General features: G+C 41.3%; 1 protein-coding gene across 3 annotated transcripts in view; it reads left to right on the top strand.

The window, feature by feature from the left end:
* The window catches only part of DDX10 (DEAD-box helicase 10), a 252,582-nt gene extending 245,773 nt beyond the window's left edge, over positions 1 to 6,809 (top strand). For 2 of the 3 annotated variants that reach the window (XM_038536261.1, XM_038536258.1), the window contains one exon: positions 6,128 to 6,809. In XM_038536261.1, the coding sequence (XP_038392189.1) occupies positions 6,128 to 6,305 (178 nt within the window). In that variant the 3' untranslated portion in view covers positions 6,306 to 6,809. The remainder of the gene's footprint in view (positions 1 to 6,127) is intronic. The other variant, XM_038536259.1, reaches the window with a different exon arrangement.
* The last annotated feature ends 10,885 nt before the right edge of the window (positions 6,810 to 17,694 follow it).

The following is a 17,694-nucleotide window of genomic DNA, read 5'->3' as shown; positions in this document are numbered from 1 at the left end:
TTTTAATAGTTCTGGCCTTTAACCTTTATAGTGGAATTATGTGTGAACATGTCACTATATTAAAGAACTAGCTTTTTTTAAATACTAGCATATTTTATGTTTAAAAAAAAAAAAAACTTTGAGAGAGAAAGTGAGGATGAGCAGGGGGAGTGACAGAGGCGAGAGAAGCAGACTCCCCACTGAGCAGGGAATCCGATCTGGGGCTCAATCCTAGGCCCCTGGGATCATGACCTGAGTCAAAGGCAAGTGCTTAATAAACTGAACCACCCAGGCACCCTTATACTAGCACATTTTATTTTATTTTTTTTTTAATTTTTTTTTAAATTTTTATTTATTTATGATAGTCACAGAGAGAGAGAGAGGCACAGAGACACAGGCAGAGGGAGAAGCAGGCTCCATGCACCGGGAGCCCGACGTGGGATTCGATCCCGGGTCTCCAGGATCGCGCCCTGGGCCAAAGGCAGGCGCCAAACCGCTGCGCCACCCAGGGATCCCTACTAGCACATTTTAAATTTAACTATATACTTACCTTTACCAGTATATTGGATAGTTTCATAGGTTTTCATGTACTCTGCATTCTTTCATTTCAACTTGAATTCCTTCAGCTTTTGTTTTTTTAAGATAGTCTGTCTCTCCCTCATTTCTGAAGGATAGCTTTGTTGAATAGAATGTTCTTGGTTGGAGTTTTTTTCTTTCATATTACCCATCCTCCCTAAGCCTGTAAAGTCTCTGCTGAGAAATCTGCTGATAGCCTTATAGGAATTCCCTTGTCAGTTATAAGCTTCTTTTCTCTTGCTGCTTTTAAGATTATCTTTGTCTTTGAATTTTGACAGTTTTCTTATAATATATCTGAGAGCAGATTTCTTTCAATTGAATTTGTCTGTCAGCCTGAGGTCAACTAGGAATTGTAAGGCTTTCTCAGACCTTCTGTGGCTCCACACTTCTTGCTCCCTCTTGTGCCAGAATTTTTAAGCTTGTATGTCTTCTCTTCATCCTGAAACATATGAAGCCAAATGTTTGTAGCCCCCTTTCTGCTTTCCCAAGAATGGCACTCATGCTGAATGGTCTTTCCCTGACCTGCAGATTTGAGTCATGCTCAGTTAGCTGTCTGCCAAAGCTTACTCTCACCACCACTGTCAGGAGCATGCACAGGAAGTTGGACACAGATATAGGGGGATGTGGGTGAGGACACAGTGCTGGAGGATGCCTATGGGCCCATTGGAGGGATCTGTGTGCAAGGCATCTTCTCTGGTTCATGGATAGAAATCCATAACACAGTGAGTAGGATTCATATTCTTTTATTCTGAGAGTCCTGTCTGCCACTCTCCCAGCTTTGTTCTGCCTCCTGACCTTTAGCTGTGCAATTAATGATTTAGTACTTTGGATGCAGTGAGAGAGAAATGGGCCTTTTGGGCAGCATTCCACACAATTTGGGGAGCTGGGCACTCACTTGCTCTCACTTTCCACCATGGGAAAAATCATGGCCAAGATCTCTCAGGCCTCAGTTTTGCCATCTAGAGGGAAGAGTGATATGCATGAAGCCAAACTGTCCCTCTTACCTTCTCCAGTGTGTTCAAACTCGCACTCCGCCCCCCCCATCCCTCCCCCCCCCCCGCCCCCCGCAGTGGTGTGCTGAATTTCTCCACTGGAAAACTGGACTTCCACAAAGGTTCTCTCATCTGTGGGTAATTGTTTGAGGTGGTGTTCTCCCACTGCAGAGAAGGGCTGGAGCTAGTTCACAGCTGGGACTGTAGTCTATATGCCTATTACCCGAAGTATGATTGGGTGAGACTCCTCTCAGGTCTCTTGACATCTAGTATTGGATGCCACAGGTCCCACAAAAGCATTTTTGTCTGTGGATAGATACCACATGTTGGGAAGGGACACAAACCAGGGATGCCTTCTTTAGCCATCTTGCTGACCTCACTCTGTAGTACTTCACCATTTGGAAGAGGCCTTTTCTGAAGGTACTGCATTGCGACTGTATTTTGCTTTCTTGCTTACCTTATATTTTCTAGATTCATTACATTATTCCCCTTTTGGGTGAATTACCTATAGAATATCTGTATTATTGTTTAATAATTAATTTGTTACACAAATTACTACTTACTTGCTATGGAAAGTAGGACAGAATACCTTTCTGGAATTTGAACTGGTCTACAAAGCAGCAAAGCTGCTAATTATGAAAATATTTGGGTTACATAAAGTTCCCATCTTCCTTTTATTATCTGAACCAGCTATTTCCTGCAGGGAATATGATGTTCAAGAGCACATTAACAAAGGATCCATTAGTAAAGCCCACTAATTAGGCTGTTTCTGATGAGCTGCTCTGAGGTGCACTTGAAGTACAGGCAGGGCACAAATTTGTATTACCCTGTACCAAATAAATCGTGGTACTCTAGCCCAGTGGAACTGACACAGACAGGACTGGCAATACTCAAGCAGATTGAGACTCAGTACTTTTTTTAAAGGCCCCTTTTCACTAAGAATTACTGTCTTTGCTAACTGAATTCCCATCGTGGGGAACTCTTTCATGGTCATCTCTCTAAGCATCCTTTCAAAATGGAATTGTCTGTAGCTTTAAGTAACCTCATAATGCTATCTAGTTTGTCTTCCCTCCAGTGGTGAGAGAGAATGGCTGCTGAGTCAGAGCATTGGTCATTTCTGGGAGGTGAAATGGGAAATTATTTACAGCTGTGCTTCAAGCTAGTCATAAGTAGATATGCTAAGCGCATTTTAAGCACATTCTTGTATCTAGGCACACTTTCTTAAGTAATATACTCCATTGGAACTTGAGCAATTTGTTCTTTTTTGGAATACATCATATGCTTGGAGTATATTTCTGTGACTTTTTTTGCTTATTTTAACATCAATGTAAGAATTTATTTGAAAGGAAGTAGTTTATAGGCAGAAGGGAAATTAACATGTATTATTAGAATGTTCTCACCTTTGTATAATTTCATGTAAATTCATATACCAGTTCTGCTAAGTAAATTATATAATCTTCATCTTTACAGATAAAGAGACTAAGGCTTAGAAATGGTAATTGACTGGCTAAGATTTGACCATTAGTGCCAAATCAGTGCTCTTTCCACAGTTAATTCTTTTCTTTCTTATCTTACAAATATTGACTGAAGCAAGTCAACTCATTGCTTTCAGTAGCCCAGCTTTGGAGCCGAATTTAGTCTTTCAAATCTGGGTTTGAATCCCATGTTTATAATCTAGATACAGTCGTTTAATCATTGTAGAATGAAGGTAATGCTCCCATACCAAGGATTTTCATAAAAATAAATTACGTAATCTGTGTAAAGCATGCAGCACAGTGCCAGACCATTAGTAAGCCCTTAATGAAGGGTTGCTACTATGAAGACTACTAGATGGGCTTTTTATTTTGCTTTAATCTTGGATACAGTAATTGGGTCATTTTTGAACATGATGATGATATCTCAAAATACTTTGAGAATGTTTTGCCTTTTCTTCTATTTTTAATGTATCAAGTGATTTCTTCTACCTTTAGAAACTAGCTTCATTTTTATGGTCTGTGCCTCAAGTGTATACAAAATATTGCAATAATATTTGGGCTTTTTAAAATTAAAATATAGTTGACACCTAATCTTACATTAGTTTCAGGAGTACAACATAGTGATTCCACAACTCTATACCTTATGCTATGCTTACCACAAGTGTAGGCACCATCAGTCACTGTACAGCACTATTACAATACTATTGATTATATTCCCTGTGTGCTGCTTTTCATCTCCATGATGTATTCATTCCATTACTGGAAGTCTGTATCTCCTATTCCCTTCACCCATTTCACCTGTTCCTGCCACTTTCCCTCTGGCAACAACCAGTTCTCTATGTTTATGGTATGTTTCTCTCTTTCTGCTTTTTGATTGTTTTTCAGATTCCACATATAAGTGAAATCATGATATTTATCTTTCTCATTCTGACTTATTTCACTTATAATACTCTCTAGATCTATCCATGTTGTCACAAATGGCAATAGCTCATTCTTTTTTATGGCTGAGTAATATTCAGATGTATATATGCTACATCTTCTTTATCCATTCATCTGTTGGGGAACACTTTGATTGCTTCAATATTTTGGTTATTGTGAATAATGCTGTGGTGAACATAGAGGTGCATACCTCTTTTTGAATTAGTGTTTTCATTTTCTTTGAGTAGATACCCAGTAGTAGAATTACTGGATCACATGATATTTCTATTTTTAATTTTTTGAGGAACCTCCATCTTTTCCACAGTGGCTGAACCAGTTTGTATTCCTACCAACAGTGTACAGTGGTCTCTTTTTCTTCACATCCTTGCTGACACTTGTTATTTTTTATCTTTTTTTGATACTAGCCATTTTGATACTTAATTGGATTGTTTGGCTTTTTGGTGTTGAGTTGTTAAGTTCTTTATATATTTTGGATTTTAGCAGTTAATAGGGTTGCCTTGTTTCGTTGATAGTTTCCTTCACTGCAAAAGCTTTTTAGTTTGATGTAGCCCCAGTAGTTTAGTTTTGCTTTTGTTTCCCTTGCCTGAGGAAGGAACATATTTAGAAAAATGTTGCCAAGGCCAATGTCCAAGAGATCACTGCCTGTATTTTCTTTAAGGAATTTTATTGTTCAGGTCTCACATTTAGGTCTTTAGTCCATTTTGAGTTTATTTTTGTGCATGGTGTAAGAAAGTGGTCCAGTTTCCTCTTTTTTCATATAGCTGTCCAATTTTCATAGCACCATTGATTGAAGAGACTCTCTTACCCATTGTATATTCCTGTAACCTCTGTCATGGATTAATTAATCACGTAAGCTTGGTTTATTTTGGGACTCTCTATCCTGCTACATTGATCTATGTGTCTGTTTTTGTGCCGGTATCATACTCTTTTGAGTACTATAGCTTTGTAGTTTATTTTGAATTTGGAATTGTGATACCTCCAGCTTTGTTCTTTTTTTTTTTTTTTTTTCAAGATTCCTTTGGCCATTTGGTGCCTTTTGTGGTTCTATACAAATTTTAGGATTATTTGTTCCAGTTTTGTGAAAACTGCCATTGCAGTTTTGAAGGGATTGCATTGAATCTATAGATTGCTTTGGATAGTAGGACATTTTAATGATACTAACTTTTCCAGTCAATGAACATAGTGTATCTTTCCATTTATTTGTGTTGTCTTCAAATTTCTTTCCTCAATGTTTTATAGTTTCCAGAATACACGTCTCTTACCTTGGTTAAATTTATTCCTAAGTATTGGATTTTTGTGTGCAGTAGTAAATGGGATTGTTTTCTGAATTGCTCTTTCTGTTACTCTGAGATTAGTGTATAGAAATGCAGTGGATTTCTGTACTGGTTATGTGTTCTACAACTTTACTGAATTCATTTATTTCTAATAGTTTTTGGTGGAGTATAGGGTGTTCTGTATATAATACACATCATGTGAAAATAGCAGACAATTTTACTTCTTTCTCCAATCTGGGTGCCTTTTATTTCTTTTTCTTGTCTGATTGCAGCAGCTAGTACTTCCATTACTATTTTAAATAAGAGTGATAAGAGTAGAATACTGCAATAATGTTTGTTTTTCTAAGACTATGGGTCTTAGAGATTTTAAATGGGGGAAGTTTATTTGATATCTTAAATAATTCAACATGTGAGGTTCTATTTTATTCATGATCTATATAACACAAGTTAATAACAACAGGTATTAGTGTCTGGTATTCTGATATCTGGTAGCCTACAAACTCCTACCTAAAGGATGACCTAACTTTAAACAGGTGGTTTGTTGTAGCAGGACAGGCACAGAGAGGAGCCTGTCTGGAGCCAGAGTATAGGCCATCAGTGTCCCCAGATTGTGGATAATGTATCCATAGTTCCCTAGAACTGTGAGGATTGGATGAGACTATGTGTACAAAGTATGCCATACAGTGCCTAATACATAGTAGGCCCTCTCCCTCTACCTGTTGGTGGGAAGGTACTTAGGACACAGTTATCCCAATGATGTTACAGTTTCTTCTGCTCTTGAATAAATAGTATTTTACCAACTGTTTTTGGTAATTTTTTCCTATTTTAAGTGTTTGGTTTTGTAATGGATTTAGTTATTTATCAAGTAAATCATTGGATTTGTTCCCACCAGTGATACCAAGAAGAAGCAGGGAATGAGGAAAAGAAACAACAGCGGAGTGGAAGATGTGGGATCCACAGGTCGTAGCAGGAAGAAGGCCAAGTGGGAGACCTTGGAGCCTTTGGATACAGGCCTGTCTTTGGCAGAGGATGAAGAGCTGGTGTTACATCTGCTCAAAAGTCAGAGCTAGATACTCCGTGCTCTTCTCCTTGAAACCTCTGGTCATGATTACATGGACAAGAAGTTGAAAAAAAAACAAGTGGCTTTGGAACTAGGTGATGAGTCCCGTGCCCAAAGGACCTCTCCTCTGGACCGAAGCGATTCTGTCTCTAAGCCCCTTTTCTCAGGTTGTACTTGTACTTCCTAGAGCAAAGTCAGAGTGAGGGCAGATTATAAAATTTCCTGATCCCATTTTCCAGCTATGTGCTCTGTTAGGTTTTATCTCGGGGTTCCTACATCTTGTCATTGGAAATGGCTTCCTATGTTTTATTGGCAACTTCTGGAGACTTTGTTTCATTGTTAGAAATTCCAGTCTTGCGTACCATACAGAAATTTCTGTGTACTGTAAAACAAAATTGCTCACAATTTTGATGTATTTAATATCTCTAAAGAGACAGAGTATGGTGGACCAGCCCTGAGAAAAGAGTATTTTTGAATAATGACAATCATTAATAAACCTATTTCCTATAAAATAGTAATGTTTTCATTGTGTCCAGTAATATGAGAGCATTCTCAGGGGAGGGTTCTTGAGAGTAAAATGCTTGGCCAATTCCTGACAGTGAATTTTTCATATTCTTAAATTAGCCTTCCTAAAGATACCGTTTAACTTATACTTGCAGATTTCATAGCCATTTTTGAAAACTGTAGAAGTTGTGAATCTGAAGACAGGGATCCCAGACCAGCCCCTTTGTGAGCACCCAGAAGGCCATAGGTCTTCCATAAGGGCCTTGTCCAGCTCGCACCACAGAGCCCCGCCCAGAGTCAGCTCTTGGTAACAACAGTAGAAAGAATGACACAGAGCCTGTTTCTGGTTATAGATAACAGATTCTTTGTGGGAAGAGAAATCTGGGCCTTTCCATGCTGGCTTTACCATAGATTTATCATCCTCTCCCCGTTCTCTCTCTTGGCTACTTCCCACTGCATGAACAAACAGAGATAATTTTTGATAACTGGTGCAAGTCACTCATGAATCCCAGGAAGGGAGTATCCCACCTCGATATCCCACTAACACTTCCAACTCTGCCAGAGTCCATATTGTTTCTGAAATGTTTCTCCTACTTGTGTAACTGGTATCCCTCATGGGTGACACCAAGGGACTCAACAATTCTCAGCCTCTACCCTGACCACTCTTCACTTTACTGGTTCTGTTGATTCCTCTTCACATGAGTCTTCGATCCGTGGTTTGTGCCTTCATCTTCCCAGCGTCTCTCTTCAGTCAGAATTCACATTCTCCTCACGACCTGCTCCCATCATGCCAGTGACCTCCCAGCTCGGTATGATGCCTCCAGCTTGCCATTTCTCCGCCAAGCCTTTCACACTAGCCAGAGTTCTCTGCATAGCACGTTCTCCTAGCTCTTTCTTACTTCTACTATGGTGCTTACCATGCAGTGTTCCAGACACTGTTTATCAGCCTGTAACCCCTGTTATGTGACAGGTTTCTAGACCATGTTTATGCATCCTGTGTGCCCTCCCCACCAGAGCCAGATAAAGCACCTGCCTCATAGTGGGTTCTTGGTAAATACTTACAGAATTAATGAGTGAACAATAGTGGTTTGAGACAGTTTTTTAAGCAGTATGTTGTCATACATTCCATTGTCACCTCTGGTAGGAAGGATATAGAGTGATGGAAATGAGAACTGGGTAAAATAGCTATTATGAGGAAGAATGACCATAATGGGGAAAAGAGATGGGGAAGGAATGTAGGGTGTATGACAACCTGAGAAGATTTTGAAATTAAATGTTCTGGTACAGGATCCCTTGGCCTTGACTATTTCCAAAGGACAAAAGGATGTGAGAGTATGAAACTGAGGGTTTACCATTGAATTCGCTCTCTGCAGTTTTGGATTTTGTTTGTTGTAACCCAAATGAGGAATTAGGGCTGTTTTATTACCCCATATTTGTAAACAGGGAATAAATACATTGTCAGGTCTTTAGTTCATAGACTAATTTGAGTTGTTTCTGTCCTTGGAACTGAATAAATGTAGGGGATTTTAATTCACTGGTTTTGAAAACTAAAATATCAGAACAGCATTGATAGAAAACATGCATGGTAGATTTTATTTGGTGTTATTGGACAGTATTATTTTTCACCAGATATTCCCAGCACTCCCCCTCCCCTTTCCTCCCTTTGGAAAGTGTTATTTTTTCCCTCTCTCCTGGTAGTCTTGGCCATGTAACTCATTTCAGCCTGTGGAATGTGGTGGAAGTGGCTGTGTGCCAGTTATGAGCATAGTTTTTAAGGTACATTGATATTGCCATCAGCCCTGTACCTTGAGACCAACATGGCCCAGAGAGAGGATACAGCTTCATTGTGGGTGCAAAGTGATCACAGGACATGTCAAACAGACCTGTAGCCACCACGTTCCCTCTAAGTCTTGGGTAGCAAGAAATCCACTGAGACTTGGGGGTGGGTTTCCACAGAAAAAAGATGAGCGAACCAATGAGCAATAACATCCAACCATTCAATAGATGTTAATAAATTCAACTACCATATGCCAGGCTCTGTACTTGTGAGAAATACAAACAGTTCCCTTCCCTGCTACCATATAGTAGGGGAAAGAAAGAAGCAAGTTCATAATTTTTGTGCATTATGATAAGAGGTGGAAAAAGGAAGACTTTCTGGGTGAGAGCAATGTTGCTGAAGTGCAGAAACAGGGGAAGACATAGGTGGTGAATGTCCTAGGACCCAGAGATTAATTCTTGCATGGTGCTTAACCGAGGCCAAGAGGTCATTCGTCAGATCCAGTCGTGTAAGATGATCCCGAAAATTGCAAGTCTTATAGCAGATACACCCAGCAGCAGAATCCTTTGGAGGACTGCCATCTCATAAGCTTAACATGGCATTTTAGATTTGTTTGGAGCTGTAAAAAATGGGTAAGTTTAATTAAATGTAATTAATTTTGTTATACAACATTTGAAATACCCTGAACATGAAGAGTCATCTCCATGCCTGTCAAAGCCTGCCAGAGGATGCAGATGTACCTGGGAGGTGTGGGGAGGAAACTGGGATGGGAGGTGGCTGATGTAGGTAGAGGGGGATCGATTCTGCAACCAGTATTTGGAAATCTTGTTTCATATCTTTTAAGACCATTTTAACCAGAAGTGTGATCACGGTGTGACTTTCTTCCCCAGCCCCTGCTGATCAGACAGCCCAGACCGGACTTGCTTTATATGATAATACTCTGTGCCTGCTGAATCAGGAGTTGGCAGCCAACCCAAAGGCTAGCTGTGAGCCTGTGAGCAAGGCTGGTTCAAAAAGCTCTTTCCAAACAAGGACAAATTGGGCAAATAAAATAATGTTCTTACTCCCAGAAACTGAAATTTAGGTAGTCAAGAGAATAAGGTTAGGAGAGAGACCAGGAACCATGATAGGTAGAGAGCAAGCTCAGATTAGGAATCAGGCACAGCTATGAATGAACAAGAACTCTGGCCAAAATATAAAGGTAAGTGATGAGGGGACCCATTTGGTCATAGAACATGAGGCAAATCCATGGAAAGTAGAGAATCTGGGCCAGAGCCATGAAGACCTGCAGTCCCCACTTGCTGAGCTCTCTGAGATCCACATGGACCCTCTAAGACTTGTCTCTGTGAGGCTTTACTTTCTCCTCCATCCTGTTAGATTCCTGTGTCTCCCTCACTTCCTGAGGTGTAAGTCTCCATTGCCTCAACTAGTCAGAGTGAGTCTGGGGCTTCTGTATCCACAAGAGCTTCGGTAAACTCAAAATACCCTAATGCCATGCTGCTTAGACTTTAATGTGCATGGGAGTCATGAGGGGATCTTTTCAAAGTACTAACCTGAGTCAGCAGGTCTGAGATGGGGCCCAAGAGTCTGCATTTCTTACAGGCTCCAGGTGATGGTCTGCTCTTGGCCCTTGGTCACATTTGAGGAGCAAGATACTAATGGAATTCAGAGAGTTATTAAAATCATTATTCACAGGGTTCTGTCAGAGTTCCCAGCAGGAAACAGATGGTGTACACAAATTAGCATGATTCTAAGGGGATTTAATAAAAGGATTATTTACGCAGGCCAGGACAGGTGTAAGGAAGTCATAAAGGACGGTCTACCTGAAGCTAGTCATAGAGATGTTCCCACTCCTCACCCTGAAAGAGTGAGGGGAGAGGCGGGAAGGAGAGACAGCTGGGTTTTGGCCTTCCTTTACAGCCCACCGGAGTTGACCATAGGGAATAAATAAGTCCTGGCACCTTGCCGTTGCCTCTCTAGCCCAAGAAGCAAGCTGCCTATAGAGGTAAACCTGTGTAGTCACCCAGGACACCTAGCAAAGTGGAGAAGTAAGGGGACCCACCAAAGAAATTGGCACAGAGATAGAGGGGGTAAATAGGTGGAATCTTTCTGTGGGACAAGAGAAAACTTCGTCCCTTCAGCACTTACTGGGGAGCGCGCACTGCTCCAAGGACGAGGCACACACCAAGGATGGACTGCAAGTACTGCAAGTGCACCAGCCTGTAACACGCTGTCAGGTAGGGAATACATGTTGTGGAGAAAGGTAGCACAGAGTAAGGAGATGGGGCAGCGGGGCAGAGAGCAGGGACTCTGGTGCTGAAGGCCAGCCCAACCCCGGGCAATTATGCAGTTGGAAGAGCAGGGGTGACTCCCCAAGTGCAGTCGCAGCAGCTTGGCAGCAGGAAGCAAGTAAAGAGAGCTGTCTAACTGTATGGACTGGTGTCCCTAGAAAATTCATGATCACTGTCCTCCAGTGGCCTTCAAGTGCCACATTCCTAGCTTTACTGTCTCTCCTGCTCTCCAAGACAGCTATTCCACACCGTCTCCTTTCAAATTGCTAAAACCTTTTCTTCACTCTTGGCCTATGATCTTCCCCAAACTGCCACACCCCACCCACCCAGTGGGCTGCACCTGTGCCTTCCCTCCTGCTGCTGGGGAGGGACTGCACTCCCACCTGGGCTGCCCCCTGCATGTGCTGGGCCCCCTCCTCTGCCCTCCCACAGATGTCACTGCTCCCATTGTTCCTCACTTTTCCCTCCCTCCTGGGCTATTCCTATCTGTGAACAAACATGCTGTACAATCTCCCATCTTAAACCAAACCCAAACCATCTCTTCCCAGCCACAGCTCCATTTCTCTCCGTCTTTCCCTTTTGGGTATATATAATGCCTTGAAAGAGTTATCTCTGCTCCCTATCGATGCCTCCTTCCTTCGGAGTCCTACAATTGACAGTGAATAAATTGCACGTTTAAAGTACACAGTTTGAGAAATATTGACCTGTGCATATATCCCTCCATGTGCACAATGAATAATGGACATATACCTACTGACCCTAAAGGTTTCTTTGTGTTGTCCTCCCTCCCCATCCCCCAGCCAGCCACTGATGTGTTCTGATTCACTAGGGGTTGGTTTACATTTGCTAGACTGTAAGAGTCTAAATAAATAGGATCGTACAGTTTGTGTTCATTTTTGTTTGGCTCCTGGAACTCAGCACCATCTTGAGATTCATCCATATTGCAGTGCCCATCAAGGATTCATTCCTTTTATTGCTGAGTAGTAGTAATCCATTGTATGGATCATAACAGTTTATCCCTTCACCATTAACCAATGGGGGAAATGTTCATTCTTAATACTTACAAATAAAACTGCTAGGAAGTTTACAAGTCTGTGTGTGGGATCCTATGTTTTCCTTTCTCTAGAGTAAACACCTGGGAGAGCCAACGGCTGTCTCATGTGGCAGCTGTATATTTAACTTTTTAGGAAATTACCAGATGATCTTTTAAAGAGGGTGTACCATTTTACATTACCACCAGTAGTGTATGGGAGTCGCAGCTTCTGCACACTCTCACCAATGCTTGATATGATGGGTCTTTTTAATTTTAGCCATTTTAATGGGTACATTAGTGGTATCTCATTGTGACATTAATCCAAATTTCCCCAATGGCTAAATACGTTGAGCATCTTTTCAAGTGCCTATTCCATCCATATGTCTTTGGTGAAACGTGTGTTCAGATATTTTGCCCATTTTTTAATCTGTTTGCGAACCAATGAGCGAACCAATGAGCGAACCAATGAGCAATAACATCCAACCATTCAATAAATGTTAATAAATTCCGTCTTATTGAAATTTATAAGTTTATCTGATATTCTGGACACAAGTCCTTTATCAAATACACGATTTGCAAATATTTGCTCACATTCTGTGGCTTGTCTATTCATTCTCTTGTTTCCTGGTTGTCTTTTGGAGAGCAGAGCTTTTCATTTTGATGATGTTTATGTTTTCTTTTATTGATTATGTGATTGGTGTCATATCTAAGAGATCTTTGTTTTATCTCAAGGTCACAAAGATTCTCTCCTGTGTTTTTCCTCTAAAATTTGTTATAGTTTTTAGGCTTTCTGTTCAGATTCATGCTGCATTTTGAATTAATCCATGTAAATGATGCAAGATGTGGATCAAACTTCATTTTCTGGCACATGGATATCCAGTTGATCCAACATCATTTGTTAAAAAGACTGTTTTTTCCTCTGCTGAATTGCCTTTGCATTTTGTCATGCCAGAAAGTAAGAAGATGCTCAAAAAGAAAAAAACCCCACAATGCGGTGGTAGCCAAGGGGTATATGGGAGCCAACTGAAAGGACTCTCAGTGTCCAGAGTGGAGATAGGTTGAGCAACAAATAAATGAAGTGGATTGAATTATAAACCAATACATATAAGGACCATGAGTCCATGCTGATCTAAATAAATTATTGAGTAAATAAATGTGGGTGAAGAGACAAATCTCACATGTAGAAGAATCCCAAATAACTTGGGTAGATACTCTGCTCTCAAGGAATTGGGCTGCATATAGTGACTTTCTTCCAAAGAAGACAATATAAAAAGAAGGGGGAAAACCAAAGGAGTAATTTCACAGCAAAAACCTGACAAACACCACCTCAGCCAGGTGATCAAGCCTATAGTAACAGTGGCACGTGATGGTGACAGCATACACTCTGGATATAGATGGCATAAGAATGGCATGCTACCTCAGTAGTCTTCCCAAAATGCATAACTGCAATCTGATCATGAAAAGAGACATCAGACAAATCCAAGTTGAGAAACATTTTACAACACAGCTGACCAGTGCTTCTAAAAACTCTCAGGGTCATCAAAAAACGTAAAGTCTGAGAAATGCTTACAGCCAAGAGGAGCTTAGGGCGATGCACTAAACAAAATATAATGTGGTGTCTTTGGTGGGATCCTGGAACAGGAATACGACATTAGATAAAGACGGAGGAAATCTGAATAAAGCATGGAGTTTAGTTCATAATAATTTATCAGTATTGGTTTATTAAATGTGAGAAATGTACCATAATTGTAGAAGATATTAAACACATGGGAACTGGGAGGAGAGTAGAGTATATGGGAGCTCTGTACTAGCTTCACAATGACTGTCTTTTTAATGATGAAAAAGTTTTAAATGAAAAGTTTATTTTAAAAATGACACATAGCAGATGCCACATATTTAATCTCTTATGATTGGACGTTTAAGTAGTTTCTAAATTTTTGCTTTTAAACACATTTATGATGAGCATCCTTATGATTAAGTCTTTGCCTACATCTGTTACTATTCCCTTTAGAATAAGTTTGTAGAAGTGAAGTTGTGGAATAATAAATATGCATATTAAAATGGTATTAAGGATTTTGATATAATATACCTAAAGCACTTTCAATGGAAGAATGGTAACTCCAAATAATGAGGGATGACCCGTTTTGGAAAGAGCTGGGGTATTTTCTCTGTGCATGCCAGTCACATCAAAATGCCATGAAACGGTCCTGTCAGCTCCCTCAGAAAGTCACTTGCCAGTGTTTGAACGCTTGGGGCCTGTGTTCAGGGGTGCACCTGGCATTGGGATCTGCAAGCCGTACAACAGATTAATGAACCTGTTAAGGTACAGTTCTCTGTCAGAAGACATGACTTCCTCATGCTGAGGTGGACAACCCACTATTTTAAAAAAATGAAAGCAGAAAGAAAAATGCAGATCTCTATAGGATGTGACAGAGTCCTCCTGGATTTTATCAGTAAAACTAAGACTAATATTCTAGATCAGTGGTTCTCAAAGTGTGGTCTCTGGGACCAGAAGCATCAGCATTACCTGGAAATGTGTTAGAAATGCAAATTCCTAAGGCTCCAACCTAGATGTACTGAATTGGAAACTCTGGGGTTGGGGTTTTGTTTTGTTTTGTTTTGTTTTGTTTTTAGAAGTATATGCTCTTAAAATTTTAAGAGGGGCCTGGGTGGCTCAGTTGGTTGGGCATCAACTCTTGCGTTTGGCTCAGGTCATGATCTCTGGGTCATGAAATTGAGCCCCAAGTCGGGCTCCAGGCTGAGCAAGGAGTCTGCTTAAGATTCTCTCTCTCCCTCTCCCTCTGCCCTACTCCTACTCCCACAAGTGCTCTCTCTCAAAAAAAAATTATATATATTAAAAACTCAAGTAGCTTTATAAGCTGTAATTCACAGGCCACACAATTCACCTGTTTAAAATACAATATTGAACGGTTTTCAGTTATTCTCATATTTGTGCAACCAACAGCACAGTTTTAAAATACTTTCATTATTTCGAAAAGAAACCTTGTGCCCTTTAGGTGATAATCTCCTATGCCCCCAACTACTGATCTGCTTTCTGTTGTTATAGATTTGTCTGTCAGTCATATAAATCAAATCATACAATATGTACCCTCTTCTGTCTGACTTTTCCACTTAGCATAATATTTTCAAGTTCCTCCGTGTTGTAGAATGTGTCAGTACTTCATTTCTTATGGCCACATAGTATTCTGTTATATGGAGAAAACACATTTTGTTCACCTGTTCATGAGATGATGGACATTTGGGTTATTTGCACCTTTGGGTGATAGTGAGTAGGGCCTGCTATGAACATTGTTTCCACAAGCTCTTCCGTTGAGGCCTGTGCACACCACCGGGTGGAAGCACCAGTGTAGATGAGAGGAGGAGTGAATAGGAGATAGTTCTTTTTAGTAAGCACACAGTACTGTTTATCCTTTAGGCCAGACGTCAAAGGAGAAAGGCAAGACCCAGGGCAGCGGAATCCACCAGTGTGAGGTCCCTGCGCTGAAGTTCCTGTCACAACAGACACAGGGAAAGGTGGGCTTGAGATGGTGAAGGAAAAGAAGCTATGGTTGGAGTGGAAGGGCTCACTTTTTGACCACGAGGCCACCCCTCACTGACTGACCAGCATCTTGAGGTGGTCTGAGGGTCACCTGGGCTCTTAGGCAAGGAAGCTTCTCCTTAGGAGTGCCTTCCTGGCACCGCGAGTTCCTGGGTTTTATAAAGTGTTGCTGTTTGCTTCCCTCCACAGACTCTCCATATCCTCAGGGCAGCCTGGTGTCTCCATTTTACAGATCACGCCACCAAGGCACAGTGAGAAGAAGTGTCCTGCCTGAAGTCACAGAGCAGGATATGGTAAAGCAGGGGTCAGCCTCAGTTTCGTACCCCCGACGTCACTCCCACAGTGCCTCCCAATCCCAGTGGCACAACACCATCAGGCTCTGTGCCTGGAGACTTGATTTAATTGGGCTGAGATTAACCCCAAGCCTTGGTATTTTTTAAAGGCCTCCTGGAAGATTTTTTTCCCCCTGATTACTTTCTTCTTTTTTCTTTTTTTCTACTCTTTCTATTTGAAATAATTTTAGACTTAAGCAAGAGATGCAGAATAGCAAAAGAAGTCCTGGCCGTCCCTCCCCCTAGCTTCCCCAAATGTCACCATCTCACATAAACACAGCATAACCACTGTTATATGTGAACATTGACACAGAGCCATCCACTCATCTCCAGTGCCATCCACTCAAATCTCATCGATTGCAATTCTGGATCATTTTAGTTGCTCAATCTCCTCAGGGTCCTTTAATCTTTCCCAGGTGATTTTTATTATATTTATTTATTTTTTTTTATATTTTTTTATTTATTTATGACAGTCACACACAGAGAGAGAGAGAGAGGCAGAGACACAGGCAGAGGGAGAAGCAGGCTCCATGCACCGGGACCCCGACATGGGATTCGATCCCGGGTCTCCAGGATCACGCCCTGGGCCAAAGGCAGGCGCCAAACCGCTGCGCCACCCAGGGATCCCTATTATATTTATTTTTTAAGATTTTATTTATTCATGAGAGACACACAGAGAGAGGCAGAGATACAGGCAGAGGGAGAAGTAGGCTCCCTGCGGGGAGCCCAATGTGGGACTCAATCCAGGACCCCGGGATCATGACCTGAGCCAAAGGCAGATGCTCAACCACTGACCACCCAGGTGTCCCTCCCAGGTGATTTTTTTTTTTTTAATTGGAGTTCAGTTTGCCAACATATAGCATAACACTCAGTGCTCCTCCCAGGTGATTTTTAAATGCACATCCAGGGTGCGAGCTGCTGGGGTGGACAGTGGAGCCACTTAGTGTTCTACAGGTGGACCTGGTGGCTACACGGTGCACAGGCCCCACCTTCTCTGACATGAAAGAGCCTTGTCTGAAAATCCAGAGATGGCCAGGCTATTGTTATGCTGCTGATGGGATGAATCGTTTGAAGATTCCTGACTATTTTTTATGAAGTGTCTTTTGTGATATCTGCCAGGAGGAGAAATGAGGCTAGTTATATTCATTAGCAAGGTTACCAGCACCCTGGTGGCGATGGGAAATGGTACATCAGGGAAGGAAGAGGTAAAGGGCTTTCACATATTAACTTGCAACTTAGAGGTCTAGAGCTCTGCCCAACAGAATGCCTTTCTTCAGATGTAAATGTCTTGAATCCAATTTAGATTTTAATTAGAGATGTGCTGTATCTTAAGGTAGCGGTATTTATAGAGGGAGGCCAAAGATGCTACACTGAAAACCTCGAAGTTCTTACAGATGGTTTATTAAATTAAAGAGGGTCTCCCAACCTCTAGCCTTGACCCTGCCTTTGCCAGGATGACTCACTGAAACCCTAGCCTATCAGTTATCCTGAGTGATTGGCTGGGCATTCCAGCTGGGTGCATTGCCCGACAGCCCGCCAAGCTGAGTAATTCATAAGGGTTTTTATTTTTATTTTCTCCTCCAGTTGAACCACCTTTATCCAATTAGAATTTTCATCCTCATCTATTTATTATCTCCTGCTCTGAGTAAAAAAACAAACTTGTGTGTCTCTGCTGTGTGCAAATTAGCCTGGCTCCCGAGGCCCCAGGGCTTAGCAGAAGCCCATCCACGAGTAAGTAAAAATGTTATTAAATCTGAAACCAGCATCCCCGTCATCAGCTCTGGATTCCTCTAGGCCACAGATGTTCACTGTCAGCAAAAAGGCACCCACTTGGAAGCATTTGAACCTAATAGCATTACATGTGTGCTTATATCCAAAATCGTATGCACAGATACATTGATTG

Source organism: Canis lupus, chromosome 5, assembly GCF_011100685.1.
Source record: "Canis lupus familiaris isolate Mischka breed German Shepherd chromosome 5, alternate assembly UU_Cfam_GSD_1.0, whole genome shotgun sequence".
Classification (NCBI taxonomy): domain Eukaryota; kingdom Metazoa; phylum Chordata; class Mammalia; order Carnivora; family Canidae; genus Canis; species Canis lupus.
Note: the sequence above shows the minus strand (reverse complement) of the source record. Positions and strands in the feature narration are given on the sequence as shown.